Below are 16,848 nucleotides of genomic sequence, written 5' to 3'. Positions count from 1 at the left end.
GTCCTAAAATTGGGAAGAAATGCACCAACAGTTTGCTCTTTAATATCCAGGAGCCCATTTCAGCCTTATTGAGTTCTAAAATCTTGTCCCTGACATCCTTTGACAGCTTTTTGGTCTGTCCCATGTTGGCGAGTTTAGTTTGATTGATTGACTGATTCTATGGACTGATTCTGCCAATTCAATGTGTCTTTTGTGCAGGTTACTATTAACAGGTGTGTTCAATTCAGATAACAAGTTGATTGGAAGTGCCATTTGATCTGCGGGATCAGAACTCTTAATGGTTGGCAGGGGATCAAATACTTATTTCCCGCAATTAAATATAAATCAATTATTATATATTCTTTAGAGTTAATTTCTGGATTTTCTTTTTGATATTCTGTCTCTCCATATTAGAATACATATTATCATTAACATTAAAGACTGATCATGTCTTTATTAGTGGGCAAACCAACAAAATCAGCAAGGGATCAAATACTTATTCTCCTCACTGTATATCAGCCCGAGGATAAAACGGTGGCGTTGAGAGTGGGATTCAGTACCAGGTCTTTATATGAGCTGGGGGCTCACATCCTACATATTAGATCATGACGAGATAACACCCCTCCTCCACAGTCAGGGCCCTTTGACAAACGTTTCTTATGTAATAACTTGCTAAGAATTAAAGCATTATTTAGTTCTGATAGAGACGCGTCATTTAAAAGGAAACCAATATCGCGCTTTGGTTTTTGTTTCACCTTAAATGGACATTTGTTTTGAGCTGGAGCTCACATTGTACATACTATGTAGATCAAGACAAGAGATTGTACCGCCTCCTCCCTTCTTTTTATGTAATGCCTTGCAGTAAGTAATGAAGGGCCTTCATTTTTGTTCTGATAAAGATAAAAAAGAAGGCAGCTGATATTGCCCTTTGGTCTTTGTTTTGCCTTTGTTCTGAGGTGGGCCTCAAGAGATGATCCCCCCCCTCCTCCAAACCCTGGCCCTTTGCCAAACTTTTTTAAAAATGTAATACCCGGCCAAGGATCTTAATCACTTCCTCTGACAAAGATGTGTCATAAAAAGAAGCCGTTCATATTGTGCTTTGGTTTTTGCTGTACATATTATATCGATGGTGATTGGTGATAAGAGATTACCGTCCCCTCCGCTACCCCTCTCAGGTCCATTTGCCTTTTTATTTAATACCTTTCCAAGGGTCTTCTTGTCTACGGAACTTGATCTAACAAACAGGTAATTAAAAAGAATGCGGTTAATATTGCACTTTGGTTTTTGTTGTGTCTGGAATGCCTTGGATAAGGGCCTCCGCACATTGGCTCCGGCAGCACTGCGGAGCACTTTCGCTTCTGACACAATTCCGACCCCCAACACCAATTTCACACGAACATAGCATGGCTAGTCAATAAGCGACTCCGACAAAATAGAACTCATCTCTAATCGCTAGCCGACATCCGCGAATGTCCGCGGACATCGGCGCCAGTGTGCTGGGTTCTATTGAAAACAATGGAATCGAACTTTTGCGGAGCAGTGCTCAGCACTTTGATGGAGCCGATGTGTGGAGGCCCTAAGACCCTCAAAATCATCTGAAAGCCCCCAGCCAATACATACAATGTAATGAGGGCCCAATTATTGGCCTCCTCTCTTCCTGGACCCGGGACAACTGACCCATTCAAGCCATGTTTTGTTTTGAACTGGAGCTCACATTCTAGATATGTAGATTGAGATAAGGGGTTACCACCACCTCCACGAATGACCACATTTATTATGTAATACTTTGCCAAAGGTCCTCATGTCACATATTACCTGTTCTCTCTAAGATGCGTCATAAAAAATTACAAGGCTAATATTCTGCTTGGTTTTTGTGGTGCCTTAAATTGTCATTTGTTTTGAGGTGGAGCTCACTTTGTAAAGCAAAAATCATCACCACCTCCTTCACATAGGACCCTTTGCCAAGTATTTTATTTAATGCCCTGCCAAGGGTCCTCATGGCACTCATTACGTGTTCAGACAAAAACATGTCACAAGATATAAGGCTAATATTACTTGTACACTTTGGGGTTTATTGTGCCTTGAATGGACATGTGTTTAGAGATTACTTTACAGTCCCACCCATTTTGCGACCACCCAGGGCCATTTGCCAAACTTTTTTATTTAATACCTTATCCCTTGCCGTGAAAAAGACATGCCATAAAAAAGAAGGCTAATATTGCTCTTGGGTTTTTGTTGTGTCTTGAATGCCTTGGACAAAGACCCTCATATCTTCATCAGCTGTTCTGACAAAACACCTGTCATAAAACATAAAAGGGCTAATATTGCGCTTTGTTTTTTTATTGTGCCTTGAAAAGACGTGCTTTAAGATAGGACTCACATTTTACATATTAAGACAAGAGATTGTCACCCTCCCCCCCCCAGACAGGGCACTTTTCCAACATTTTTATTTAATACCCAGCCAAGGGCCGTCATCACTTGTTCTTGTAAAGACGCATCATTAAAAAAAAGAAGGCGACTAATATTGTGCCTCGGTTTTTGTTATGCCTTGAATGGTACAAGATGGGGGGGCTCACGTGTGTTTTGAGCTGGGGCTTACGCTCTACATATGTACCGTACGTACGGTAGATTAAGACAAGAGATTACCTACAAACTGTTTTTATTTAATAACCACCCTAGGGAAGGGAAAGAAGGCTAATATCGAACTTGCTGGTTTTGTTGTGCCTTGAATACGCATGTGTTTCATATGTAGATTGACACAACAGATTACCTCCATCACCACTCCCTGTGCGACCACCCAAGGCCCGTTGCCAAACTTTTTTTTTTCAGATTTAATACCCAGCCTAGGGCCCTCATGTCTTCATCAGTCGTTTTGCCAAAAGATATGTCGTAAATAGAAAAAGAACAAGGCTAATATCGCAACTCGTTTTTTTGTTGTTGTTGTTGTTGCTGCTGCTGCTGTTGTGCCTTGTTGTGCGAATCATAAACAAGAGATGAGCCGCGTCGTAGTGCAGACGAGGGTTGATAAGCGCCAAGCAACAACAACACGGCAACAGAAGCAGCCAGTCGCCATAGTGTATTTGTGTGTGTGCAGGGCAGCCGACAGAAGGGGACAAAGGGGTACGTTGTCCCGGGCCCAGGGAGATTGGGGGCCCAGAATCGAATCCCAATTACTAAATCTGTGTATGAAGGGGGGCCCTTTCAGAGGACTTTTCCTGGGCCCAGCCAAAGCTGTTAGCGGCTGTGTGTGTGTGTGTGTGTGTGTGTGTGTGTGTGTGTGTGTGTGTGTGTGTGTGTGTGCGTGTGTGTGTGCGCGTGTGTGTGCGTGTGCGTGTGCGTGTGCGTGTGCGTGTGTGTGTGTGTGTCAGTCGCCATAGAAGCAGAAGCAGGAAACGGCAGCAGCACAATACCTAATCTCTTCCAGGTGGCTTGGCTGACAGGAAATTGACAGATGTGGAGTGTGTGTGTCTGTGCGTGTGTGCATGCGTGTGTGTTTGTGTGCGAGTACGTGTGTGTGTTTCTGTGCGAGTACGTGTGTGAGGGGTGGGAAGAGGAGAGGAGAGAAGAGAAGCAAAGAGAGGGGGGGGACAGGGAAATCATGTTTCTCTGCATAATTTACCTTTGTGCTTGACAATGCAAGAATGTTCGACAACAGCACCGTAATAAAAGACGGGGAGAGGTTTAGGGAGGATTAAAAAATAAAAAAGGAAGGGGTTTTTTTTTCTTCTTCTTTTTCTTCTTCCGCTTTTGTTTTTTTCTATCCCCTATGTCCAAAGATAGCACCATTTGCCAGCGCTCTCCTCTTTCCACTCGCGCTTGTAATTTCCTTAGCAAGCGACAGTGCTTTGGAGTGGCTCTCCCTGCATGCCACCGCTTGTTGCACTTGTTGTGGAGGAGAGAAGAAGAAAAAGGTAGAAGAAAAACATGAGAGAAGCAACATGGAAAGTTTTTTGAGCATGCGTGCGCGCGTGCAGGCGGGCAGGCGTGCGTGCGTGCGTGTGGCACATCAGACGTTTTGCGTCTCCTTCGGTTTAGGAAGCAGCACTACACAGGGAGAACTGTTGCTGTGCGAGATAAAGCGAGCATGCTGATGAAGACAGCACCATGGAGACAGCGAGAGATGTGACTCCTTATGTTCCCCCCTTATACTTTTGAAAATAACATTCACCACAGACGCACCGTTAGTCTTCCCCATATTGCGTTTCTTGTACATGTTTGTGAGTTATAAAAAAAAAAAGAACAGTAGGGGTTTCATGTATGAAGTGTCTGGCAATGGTACGTAAGAATCACGTCTCTCATCAGTCAGTGTTAAGAGGCAGGGAAATGCAAACCAGCAGACAGAGGGAGGAGAGGACGTGTAGAAAACAAATGGGACCTTCTGTCGAGCCATGTGGAGGAATTAGGATGTTTGGCTCAATGATCCAACACCGTTCTCTCTCTCTCTGTCAACGCCATTCAATCCTCTTACTCTACCACTTCATCTCTCTGGGTTTTTTTTTATTATTCAACTTTTATTTCACCAGGAAGTAGTCCCATTTGAGATGAAAAACCTCTTTTCCCAACAAGGGCATCAGGGCCAAGAGGCAGCAACAATTACAAAGCTAAAATTTCAGTGATCGTCTCTACACAGGTTTGTGGTCTTTTCTTCATTTTTCAAAAATATATTTTTTGTTCTTTTTGACTTTATTTATGACAGTATTACGAAGATGGTGACAGGAAGCGAGTGTGGAGAGAGAGACGGGGAAGGGCCGGCAAAGGACCCAAGCCGGGAATCGAATCGCATAGTCGGCCGCATAGTAGACGAGTGCTCTACCACTTGGCCACGGCAGGGCCTGGGTTTGTGGTCTTTTCAATGTTCTCAATTCCACGTCCTCTCTTCAGTATGGACGGAAAAATAAAGACCCCCACCCTCACTCCACCAGGCACTCCAGTGTCCACTTTGGTGGGCACTATCTGTGGAAAAAACCCAGTATTGGCTCACAGAGCGTGTAGGGAAAGAAGGAAGTATAAACTGTGAATGAGATTCAGAGAAAGGAAATAAAAAATACAGGAGATGTATTTGGCTGTGGCACCTGGGAAGGAAAGACAAAAAAAACGGTAACTGACTGCATTAATATGACACTCAAGGTCGGACAGGTGACAGCCCGACCGTCAATCATGTAGGCGACATATCACTCCCTCGCTCTCTCTCGCTCTCTCCATCTCTCTCTCCATCTCTCTGTCTCTCGTCCTTGGTCAGGACGTCACGAGCCACTGGCTGAGGTCAGACCGGCCTTCGCCCGCAATGCAAGAGACAGAGACAGAGAGAGAGTGAGAGAAAGAGAGATGGAGTGTGCGTGCGTGAGTGCCATTGTGTTTTTTTGTTCTGGGCAAGGTGACCTTGACTCTCCCCGTTCTGGGAATGGGGAAGGGGTGCCAGCTGAATGCTAAAATGCTTATCAGTTGTTCCGCTACCCTTGGAAAAGGCAGGCAAGTACTCCTATGCCTCTGCCTCTGCCTCTGCCTCTGCCTCTGCCTCTGCCTCTGCCTCAGCCTCAGCCTCAGCCTGGGCTGCTGATAGCTTTTGCAGGGCCCGGGACAAAGCCATCTGAAAGCCCCCCCCACCCAATACATACAATGGAAAGAGGGTCCAATGTTATCCCCCTCTCCCCCTGGGCTCCTGATTATTGACAGCTTTGGCTGGGCCAAGGATTTCATCATCTGAAAACAACCCCACCCACCCAACAGATCCCGTACAATGTAATGAGGACCCAATTTTCGGCCCCTTCTCTCCCTGAACTTTGGAACAACTGACCGTTTTGGCCCAGCCGAGGGCAAAGTAATCTGAAAGGGCCCCCCCACCCAATGTATACACATCAATGAGGACCCAATTTTGGACCCCTCTTTCCCTAGGCCCGGGACAGCTAACGCGTTTGTCCCCCCACCCCGTCAACTTTCCTTGCTTCAGTCTCGGTCTCTGGGTCTCTGTCTCTGCCTCTGCCTACCTTGGCCCTGACAGACGGCGTGGACAAACGAGCCGCCTTCAGAAGTTGAGTGATTCTACCGGTCGATGAGGATATTTCATCGGGAGGTGGAAGCCCCATCTTTTTTTAATGGGATGAATGTGTTTGTTTAGCCTAAAGCCTAAATCCTCAGCTCCTGCTCTCGGGAGCCTGTGAATACTCCCGGAACCGCTTTCTCACCACCAGACGATTCTGACTTTTCACCTGTCTTCCATCAGCAGATTCCGACACAGGAAGAAGGTTGGAAAGAGAAAGAGAGATGAGAGGAGGAGGACAAAAAAGGGGTTTTGAGAAGCATCTTGAGACGAAACTTTTCCCAGCCCACCATCACCACCGCCACGCAGACCTGTTTGGCACGGTTCCACTGGCCCAAACACTATAAGCTCTATGCGCAAATGAACTCAATCAATGCTGGCCAGGCTCCAGGGCTTACATAACGCCATCTTCTCCTCATCCAAGTGGGGGGTGGGATTGGAAGAAGTGGGGTGGCTGGATACTACTACAAGTTGAGGGCGCTTGGCAGATCAGCCGCATAATGAAGTCTTGCAGAGAGAACAAGCAAACCTGATCCCCCTCCTCTCCCTCCTCTTCCCCACCCTCATCGTCATTTTCTATTTCCCCCTTCATCCATCCCTCACTACTCATCCTCCTTCTCCCATTTGCCTCTATCCATCCATCCCTCCATCATGGTCCCCACAGCTGAAGCTACAGCTCGATGCCTCGCCAAGGGAGACGACGGACACTTCACTCGATCCCCCAGCAGTCCCAGAGCCAAGAGGGTTTTATGTATGCTGTGTAGCCCTCACTCTCTCCCCCGGCCTTTTCCCTGAGACCCCCTCAACACTATCCCGCTCCACTCCGCCAGGGAAGCCGACGGGGGGACAAAACGGTCACTTGTCCCGGGCCCAGGGAGAAAGGGGGCCCAGAATTGTGTCTTCATTTACATTGCATTGTTTGGGTTTGGGGCCCTTTCAGATGTCTTTGTCCCTGCCAAAGCTGTCAGCTCACCTGCACTCAGCTCCTCTCCTCGTCACTGCTCCACCGCTCCACACCGCACTGAGCTCTTAGATCCTGGGCTCCCAGACTCCCAGCTTCCAGCAAGGGCTGCCTTGGCAATAAATCCTATGGAGGGGGGCTGAGGCTGAGCTGCTGTCCTCAGTTGCGCTCCCTCGCTCGTTCCCTGGATGTAAATCCTTCCAGGGCCCCCTTGGAGCTTTGTGAGGAGAGCGGAGCAGCGCCGGTGCAGGCAGGCAGGGCCGCTGACAGCTTTGGCCGGCACCGGGACAAAGTCATATTAGAGACACCATAGCCACCATCCCCACCACCCCCCACTCAATAGCTACAATGTAATGGGGACTCAATTATATGGGCCTCTCCAATGGCCCGTAACAACTGGCCCTGTGTGTGTGTGTGTGTGTGTGTGTGTGTGTGTGTGTGTGTGTGTGTGTGTGTGTGTGTGTGTGTGTGTGTGTGTGTGTGTGTGTGTGTGTGTGTGTGTGTGTGTGTGTGTGTGTGTGTGTGTCGACGACGACGTCCCTGAGCGCAGGTCTGTACAGCACTGCACAACACTGCACTGTGCGTCTCTGTTATCCCCAGACCTATCCTCAATTCAATTCCTCTCGGCCGGCCCTGTCTCAAGTATTGAATTGTTCTGCCCAGATAATTGCATTGCTGAAAAAGCAAAAGGAGTTGTAGGGGGCTGGAGTGAGACCTGAGTGGTTGGTCTGCGTGCGTGCGTGCGTGCGTGCGTGTGTGTGTACATCAGGGTGAAGTCAGGAAAGGAAACAAGGGATGATACAGAGCGATTGAAAAGGAAAAGAGCCAAGACTCCATCGCGAGCAGTAGCGTAAAAGACTTTGATGGTTGTACAGCAGTAGTTCTATATTTTACCCTTTTCTTATTTGCCCTGTCATTTCTTCTTCTGTTTCTTGCTCTTCTTTTCATTTCCCTCAGTCCTTTACTTGCTTCACACTTCCACACACTGCCCTGTTTTTTTTCTTCTTCTTCTGTTTCTTTTCCTCTTTCTCCTCGTCCTTCTTTTCCTCCTTTGTGTATGTCTTTCCGCCTCTACCCTCTGCCAGCCCCTCCATCCATTCATCCATCCATCCGTCCGTTCATCCGTCCATCCGTTTTGCTCCAGTCATTCGGTTGCGTGATGATTTGCGAGGGCATCTCTCTGGAATAATGGTCCTCTCAGGGAGTAGCAGTCTGCGGGCAGGCAGGACTCTTCTACCGCAGCAACCTTCAGGCGTCTTGTCAATTTGAGCTGCTCACCGACCTGAACTACTAGCTAAACCATTACAATGCACCATGTACAATAACCCCCCTATGGGTTAGGGTTAGGGTTTGGGGTTGAGTTTGGGATACGTTGGATTATTGGCAATCATGGCAGTAGGAAACTAGTTCGTCTGCACACTGTGTTTTTACTCCAAAAAATATAACCTCTATTTCATTAACAGTTGGCATATTGGCATTGGCACACCTTGTCAGGCAATACATATTGGCAGCACATCTCGACAAAGCAAGCCAAACACACAGGCAGGACTCTCTGCCGCAGCAGCCTCCTGGCAGCAGGGCTGGCATGACGAGCTGAACCCTGAAGGCCTCTGGGCATCAGGCCGAAGCACCATGCCGAGCTCCCTGCCTGGCCTGCCTGGCCTGCCTGCCTGCAGGGGCGCTGACAGCTTTTACCTGGGCCTGGGACATGGCTACCTGAAAGGCCCCTCCATCTATGACATGCAATGTAATGGGGACCCAATTCTGTGACACTCCCCAGCCACCCCACACCCCCAGCTCCTTGGGCCCTGGACAACTAACCCATTTTTCCCCCACGTTGGCTTCCCCACCTTGCCCAGCATGTGTGTGCACCTCAGACTGAGCCTGAGCTCAAGCCCCCCGACCCAATCCCCCCCCAACCCTTTTCCACTTCCCCACTTCCTCTCCCTTCGCCTTCCTCCAAGTCCCTGCATGACTGAGCGAGTGCCGTGAAAACGGGAAAAGAGAAATAGCGAGAGTGGAAAGAGCGGAGGAAAGAAAGATGCAGGGAGAGACTGTAGGAGGAGGAGGAAGGTAGTGCTCTAGAGAGAGTTCAGGACAGAGGGAGGGAAGGAAGGAGGGAGGGAGAGACGGAAGGAGAGATGTTCTGTTCCTTGGGTCTGGTCTGGCTTGCCAGGGCCTGATTCAGCGAAACACGAGGATGCCCGCGGGGGATTGAGAGTGTGGCATTGTTTATCTTCGCCACTCCCTCGTTTATGCCTTGTTCTTTCGGGCTCTTTAGAATCCATCATAGTTTCGCCCAGTGCCCAGGGTATCGGTTAATTGTCCACATGTGGGGCGGCTTCTCCTGTGATGATGGCTCCTTCAAGCGCAGTTTTTACGCAGCCCGCCGCCACTTGTATTGCTGAGGTGGGGCTTTGCTCTGGTTATGAGGAGATGCATCAACGACTGGAAGGAATAGAGAATTGCTGCAGCGTGGGCTTCAAGTATTGTAGATCATTAAAACACGGCCACTGGTGATAAATCTAAAGCAAGGCTCGCTCGTTGACTGGTGGTGACTGCCTTTACATTTAATCATGCTTTCTGCTCAATGCTTTGTTCTCCCGCCGCAATGCACACACAAACACACACACACACACACACACACACACACACACACACACACACACACACACACACACACACACACACACACACACACACACACACACACACACACACACACACACACACACACACACACACACACACACACACACACAAGCACTCTTATTGGTCTTTACAGCATGGGTCTTTCTTATAGTCTGCAAAGATTTTGGAAAGTGTTGTGAGGCCAAAACGGCAATGGGGTTATCTGAAATCATTTGGCTGGTTGAGTGGGATGGCTTATAGCAATGTATTCTGGACCTGACATTTTGGGTTTTTTTTGACAATTACATTACATTACACTTAGCTAATGCTTTTATCCAATGTAAATCTATCTAATTATGTATAGGTTATTAGTTACAGTCTCTGGGGCGATGAACTTCAGCCATGGATTATTGGTAGGTTCAAATCCTTGCTGTTTTAGGGTTTGAATCTGTGACTTTTCCAGTCACAAGATCCCTAATCAGTAGGCCACAACTGCTCTAGTCTAGTGAATAAACATCATAGTAATCATAGTACCTTAACCGGACAGCCAGTCATCTCAAATAATCTCATTAAAAACAATCCTCCAAGTCGTGCAGTAGGGCCTACATGGGAAAAAAGTGTTATATTCTGGAACACCCAACAGATGGAGTGAGATCAGCGGATATTTGAGATTCCCACATGGATTGAAATCTGGGGTGTTTGTAGGCCAAGTCAATACACTTAGGGTTTTTTTTTTTTTAGCCCATTCGTGTTAAGTTTCTGCAGTGTGGTAAGGCAAATATTTTTTGCCTGATGTGTTTGTGTGGTCCTCAACAGAATGTCAGTGAGGTCCACAAAGGTAACAGGAAGAGTGAAATGTTTGTCTCATGTTGTCTACATTATGTAAATCAAACATTTGATTTGTTGTTTTGAGTCTGAAGTTATTAACTACTTATAGAAATTTGAATAAGTAAACAGGATGAACATGGATAATTTAACAGGTCTGATGCGGCATAGCGGAATGTAAGACGTTTTTATATGCACCTACAGTATTGATTCAGTACATTTAATTCAATTAAAAAGTCTATTTTTTCAGTGATGTTTTTTCAGCAGTTTGGCTCTTCTGTGTAAGGGAATCACATGGGCAGGCCATCACTCACAAAACCCTCACACAGAGACTTGAGACGCACATGCACAAACGCATACACTGCACCGTGACCAGGTCACTGTTTTTAACCACCGACCTCCTTTGTAACCATTTTGATTTTGGGTCAGACCTCACTCCTGTCACACTGGAAACACCCGAAAGTGGCTGCCATCAGGGAAATGCTCCGACCCAATTTATCTGGCTATTACAATCCTGTCCTGGTTACACCTACTCAAATCTAAGCTCTTGTCCCTTGCCGTGCTTTGTCATCCTTACACCAGATTTCAGGAAGCCCATGAATTCTCACGATACAATATTGTTCATGTATATATTTTATAGCGTAATAAGATTTGAACATGACATTTGGTGTGTCAAAGCATATGGCTGTGCCCATGCCAGTGAAACAGCTCATACTCATATGCAACAGAATATGTGCAGGCATGTTTGATTCATAATGGGAATCTGTTTCTGAAATTTAAATATGACTATGAAGTGGTGCACAGGCATGTTTAAATTTCATAAACAGATTTGTGTCTGTTTTTTTTTAATAAATATTGAGTTTAGCCCACGACTTGACTTTGGCCCTCTGTCAATTTGAGTTTGACACCCCTGCTCTAAACAATCTAAAATGAGTGTAATGGTACAGTGAATAGTGTTACTCTTAACAGGCCCAATTTCTGTGCTTCTACACCACCAACGCTATGTCTCTCGTTCAGCGCAGCGAGTTCGTTATCCGAAGATGAACTGGTTGTCACCCTAACCCGCTAATACGGTTAATTTGCTGGATAAGGATGAAAAATGTAGCCTGTGCATTGATTGCTTTTCTTTTTTTCTTTTCTTTTCTTTTCTTATTCTTTTCAGAGGTTGTTAATGAGGCTAGGCTACACTGCACAAGAAAGTTAGTGTAGGCCTCGTTACAGGGGGATAAAACAGCAGTCGATGGCAAAAAAAAGTGAAGCGTCCTTCATTAAGCGCACATCTCCATGCCAGGAGTAACTAGACAACTTGCACTGTGACAAATGGTCTCTCTCCATGATACTCAGGAAGAGGAAGAGAGAGATGTGATTTATTTCCATAGGTGAAACGGTAGCCTCGCTGCGGTCTGACATTTTGCTGGAAAAGCCTCTCTTTTGTTCCACGCTAACAAGCGAGTTTTATTTTTTATTTTTTTGTTCTGTGTGAGTAAGCTCCAAGAGGTAGATGAAACGTGATTATCCTTTTTGTTAAACTACTTCTAAGTTCCCGCCATGCACGTCCTTTATTGCCGAGACCATTTTCTTGCTTTGATTTCTCATTTGTTTTACTTCGTAACTGACCCTCAGTTGGTTCCGCATGGTTATTTAAGCAAAGCTCTTTAAGTCTTGTGTCGAGAGTTATAAAACCTGAAATTAAAACTGTTTTTTTTTCTGCAGGAACAGCTGAGCCGCAAATGTTTTTTTGTTTTTATTCTCTCACTTATGTAAAGTAATTGCCTTTGTATTATAATATTTTTCTTTGCCTACCCACAGTGCTTTAACACCTCTGTTTCTCCTTTGTGGTTCTGTGTGTCCCTCAGGCATTGCCATAGCCAGCGCCCTGATTGACACCTCGCAGCAGAAGCCCATGGACTTCAAAGAGAAGAACCAGGGCCTGAAGAACCGCAAAGCTCTCCCGCCAGCGCACCAAGGCACCTGCGTCTGAGTCTTCTGCTCTCTCTCTCTTCTCTCGTTATTCCCCCACCATCCTCACCCGTCTTCGGCTCTACTCCAGACCTGGATGAGTTATGAAGAGGATGGTTGGGGGGCTCACCCGCCCCACCCCCTTTTTTCGTTGGCCGAACTAATCCACCGTTGCAGCCTCTTGTACTGCTGCCATCAGACCTCTGTCTGAGGACAGAAAGAGAGCGCAAGCGAGAGAGGCCTTCTCTTGACGTGATGGGGGGGTTAAACCCCTTCGGAAGCAGGATGGGCTGTTTTCAGTCTCCATCTGCCTCCCCTTTCCCCATACACATTACTCACTTGCTCACACACACTCACTGTTACACCTACTCACTCACTTACATACGCACACCTTTCCTCCCACCTCAAGTCCTTCTCCACGTCTGCTGTTTCAGCTGTAACCCTCCTCTTTCTGCAGCTGTCAGGCAGAAGCTGTACTCTTTCTCTCCTGTCTTTTTTCTCCTATCGTCCTCTGCTTCCTCTTCTCCTCCCTCTTCCTCTTCCTCCTCTTCTTCTCCAACGCCACATCTCCTCCTCCTCCTAATCAGTCCATCTCTCCAGCCTATTAATTCACATGTCCCAGAGTAGTGCGTTACTACACCCACTTTCTGACCCGCTCCACACGCTTCCTCCTCCCATAAGTTGTTTCCCACCATCCCTTGCAAAAATGCCCCCCGGCCATTCCGTTCCAGCACACCAGTTATAGCAGCCAGGGAACTCTTTGTAACTTCTCTCCAATGGAACATCGCAGTAGCTGCAGCTCCTTTCCCTGCACCCACACAGCCTGAAGGGGGAGCTTGACATTGGACTGACTTTTCCCCAACCTGTGCTGTGCCCTAAAGGCTTATAAGGGGGCATTTCGTCTGTCTGGGCCATTACGTCACAGGGACAACAAGCACCAAACTTAGCTCTGCGGCAACTGCGGATAGATGGATCACCACTTTCACCTGGAATGTGCAAGCTCATCGTCCGACAAGGCCGGGCCGGGCTGGGGCAGGAAGCGGTGGCTATAGGCTGCTGTGCTGATACACCTGGGAACAAACACTCCAGGACGGGGCGGCCCACCCACTATTGTTTTAGTGTCACGGTTGCTTCGTCAATTGATGAGGCCGGCCGGCAATTGCAGCGGTGCGCAACTGTAAGCTGTTGGCCGATGGGGAGGTGAACGCATTGTGCTTTTAGAGAGAATGCACGGACGGAAGGGGGATGAGCGGGAGAATGTAAATGCCTACTGCTACTAGTTTCTTTTCTACGATTCTTAGGGTCAGTAACCAACACGGACTTGAGAAAATATTGTCCAGTGGTTTTATTTTACACTCCGGTGTTTGCTTGCCAATTAGCCGGTTGGTGGTTTTTTTCCTTTTCCCCTTGCCGGGCCACTTAATCACTTGTATTTCTAACTATTACGGCTCATTTTATTTAATTGAGAACAATTGCCATGTGCAGCTTCTAAAAAGCTATCACAATCTTTTTAAGCTAAAACAACATTAAAGCTGCTCGTTTGCTTTGTTCAAGGGCGAGAAAGCAAGAGACAGAACACACACACATTTCCGAACCTTTGTTTGATGGCTTACAAACACAAACACACACACACACACACACACACACACACACACACACACACACACACACACACACACACACACACACACACACACACACACACACACACACACACACACACTCTCTCTCTCTCTTAACACACCCACACAAACAAGATTGTGAGTGCGGATCAAGTTTGTTTCCAGCTTTTCTTTAATCCCATTTATATTGGGTGTAAGACGAATAAGCATCTAGGGATGACAAACATACAAAGACATATGTACACACATACACCCGATATACTTAATACAGAATGTAATTTACCATAGGCTGCACACAGTGTGTCTGTACGTGCTGTTGATGTCTGTTGCCTTCGCCTGATGTCTTCTCAAGATGCAAACTTTCGTACCGGTGCTTTTTAAAACACCTTGTTCTCCCTTTGATCATCAGGGCTGGGGGTTTTCCAGGAAGCGGGTTCATTAGTAAACCTTGAATTTAAAAGCTTGAGGTAGTGGTTGATCATCTCAATAAAAGAGTCTGAGGTCCTCATTTACCATTAACCTGAAGGATGTGGTTAACTGCTTCTTGTACAGTGGGTTAACTTTGCCAGGTTCATCACGTAACCACGTTCTTGGAATACCCCTCCGATCACTGAACAACAAGTGTTTCAGTTGTGGTGAGGGTTGTGGGAGTCTTTCTCTGAAACACCCCCAACGTCTGCAACACTTGATCTGAGCAAAAACACTGCTCTTTGAGGGCAAGGGCTGTCGAGGCAACGCGTCAAGAAAATGAAGGGATATTTATGTCTGGGCAAGGAAAAAAAAAGAAAATGACAGCCCCTCAATGACATGAACGTGGAGGGCTTTTATTTTGTCTGGTTTTTGTTGGTTGTTTTTGTTTTGTTTTTAAGCTCGTATGTTTATCATGTAAGGCAGGTGAATATCACGCCTGCTCTCGTGTAATATTCTGTTTATAATTATGCTATGGATCAGCAGAGAAGCTGTAACTGTGGATGATCTACAACGGTATTATGTTATGTTGTTTTTGTTATTGTTATTATATTTTTCTCCATTTGGTTGGCCTTTGTTTTGTTTTTTTATCAACGTTCGGTACAGGTCTGTTACAAGGACTTCCAGCATTGCACATTCGCATTTTTTTTTAGCTGGTCGTGTCTCGAACAACCTTTGGAGTACTCTGATCGGAGTGGAGACATTACAGATTTTTTTTTTTCGTTTGGCACAGGAGTTGTCTTAATTGAAAAGCTGTTGGTGGGACTTCTAGCCCCACGCCCCTTTAACCCAAACACACATCGCAACACCCTGGGCCGCTGACAGCTTTGGAAGGGCCTCCCTCTTCTCAATACATACGGTGTGTTGGGGGGCTTAATTCTGGGCCTTCACTTTCCCTGGGCCTGGGACAACTGACCTCTTTGTCCCCATCTGTCGGCAGGCCTGACCACACCCCAGTCCCATCCCCAAACCCCCAACGAACACACCTAACCGCCTCGACCCTCGTCTCAGTAAACTCCTTGTGACCTGACTGTTCTGGAATGTTCTAGAAGGAATCACAGCTTTTCTGTTTATCAACGGGCCTTGAGGACCTGTATGTCAGCAGGATCTCCAGGGGACCTTATTGGGGTTGCTGCTTCAGCCGGCCCTTTAATAAAAAAAGACCTTGAGTGTGGAGTTAGGAGTAAGCAAAACTGAGCTTTGATTGACGGGGCTCAATATCTCCATGGGAAAACTGAGGATATGTACAGCACGCCCCTTACATGTTTGTATTACATGGAACTTAAAAATGAAAAAAAAAAGAAAACATGTGAATCAAATGTGAATCTGTTGCTATTCACGTAGCTACGTCTTCAAGTCTTGTTTTGTTTGTTTCCTTTTGATTTTGTTTGTTTTGGGTTTTTTTGCTTCTTTTCCCTTGCTGTTTTTAATAAAGAATATTATGAGGACGACATTTATTTTAGAGCCCAACCTCTGTATTATATCTCCAAGGATCATGACGGTGATAAAAAAAAAAATGTCTTTTACAATGTTTGTGACAAGAAAAAAAAGTTTGTTTTCATAATGGATCAACACCTGTGTACTATCACTGTTATTACCCTTTAAGTTTATTAACATCATTTTTTTTCATATTTGCAATGTCAGTAGTTGCTTCTGTGCAACTGTTCCAGTATGGAGCACTTGGGCATTGTAAAGTTTTTTTCCAGATTGTAATATTGTAGTAATAGTGTACATGTCATTTTGACCTTATTAAAGCCTATTTGCCAATGTGAAAGCTGCGTGCTTCCTGTTATTTCACAGATGATAACCACCTTTGAATTTCACACTCAATTCAGACGGGCCAACCAGCCCGCTCTCAATTATTCCTGCTCCAGAAAGAAATCTTCATCCAATAACATACTAGTCCTTGGAATCAATGCTTTGACTTGCTAATAAGGACATTCATTTAATGGGCACCCACTGATCCAGCTTCTTCAGGACTTTCCTGCCAGTAGGAGGTGCATCCCAAGCTGCGTTGACGAGCTTTATGCAACGACCAGACTAGTGTTGTGGCGATGCATTGAGGGGGAAAAAAACGTATGCACTTTGTCAAATTGATGGGAGGTAGGAAGGAGCTCCTGTGGTGCACAGGATTGCATTGTTGTGCTTTAATTAGAGGAATTCCATAAAGTATGAGGGTTTAAGATTTCAAAGTTGTAATAACAATGTTGTAAGCATGTTACAGATGTGTCGTACCCTAACAAGGCTAATGAACTTAGCGACATTCCATCATTTCTGTAAATGAGCTCAATTGTGCACCTCTCCTGCCTATCTCCTGTTCTTACCGATGTTCTCTGGGTCTGGAAATGCAAATTCTGCCTCCAAGC

At 46.2% G+C, this 16,848-nt stretch overlaps 1 protein-coding gene across 4 annotated transcripts in view; it reads left to right on the top strand.

Annotated features, from left to right (window-relative positions):
- Nucleotides 1–16,249, top strand: part of atrnl1b (attractin-like 1b) — a 302,089-nt gene extending 285,840 nt beyond the window's left edge. For all 4 annotated transcript variants that reach the window (XM_063220554.1, XM_063220555.1, XM_063220557.1 and 1 more), the window contains one exon: nt 12,290–16,249. In XM_063220554.1, the coding sequence (XP_063076624.1) occupies nt 12,290–12,414 (125 nt within the window). In that variant the 3' untranslated portion in view covers nt 12,415–16,249. The remainder of the gene's footprint in view (nt 1–12,289) is intronic.
- The last annotated feature ends 599 nt before the right edge of the window (nt 16,250–16,848 follow it).

Source organism: Engraulis encrasicolus, chromosome 17 (genome assembly GCF_034702125.1).
Source record: "Engraulis encrasicolus isolate BLACKSEA-1 chromosome 17, IST_EnEncr_1.0, whole genome shotgun sequence".
Taxonomy (NCBI): domain Eukaryota; kingdom Metazoa; phylum Chordata; class Actinopteri; order Clupeiformes; family Engraulidae; genus Engraulis; species Engraulis encrasicolus.
This window is presented reverse-complemented; position numbering and strand designations above follow the sequence as displayed.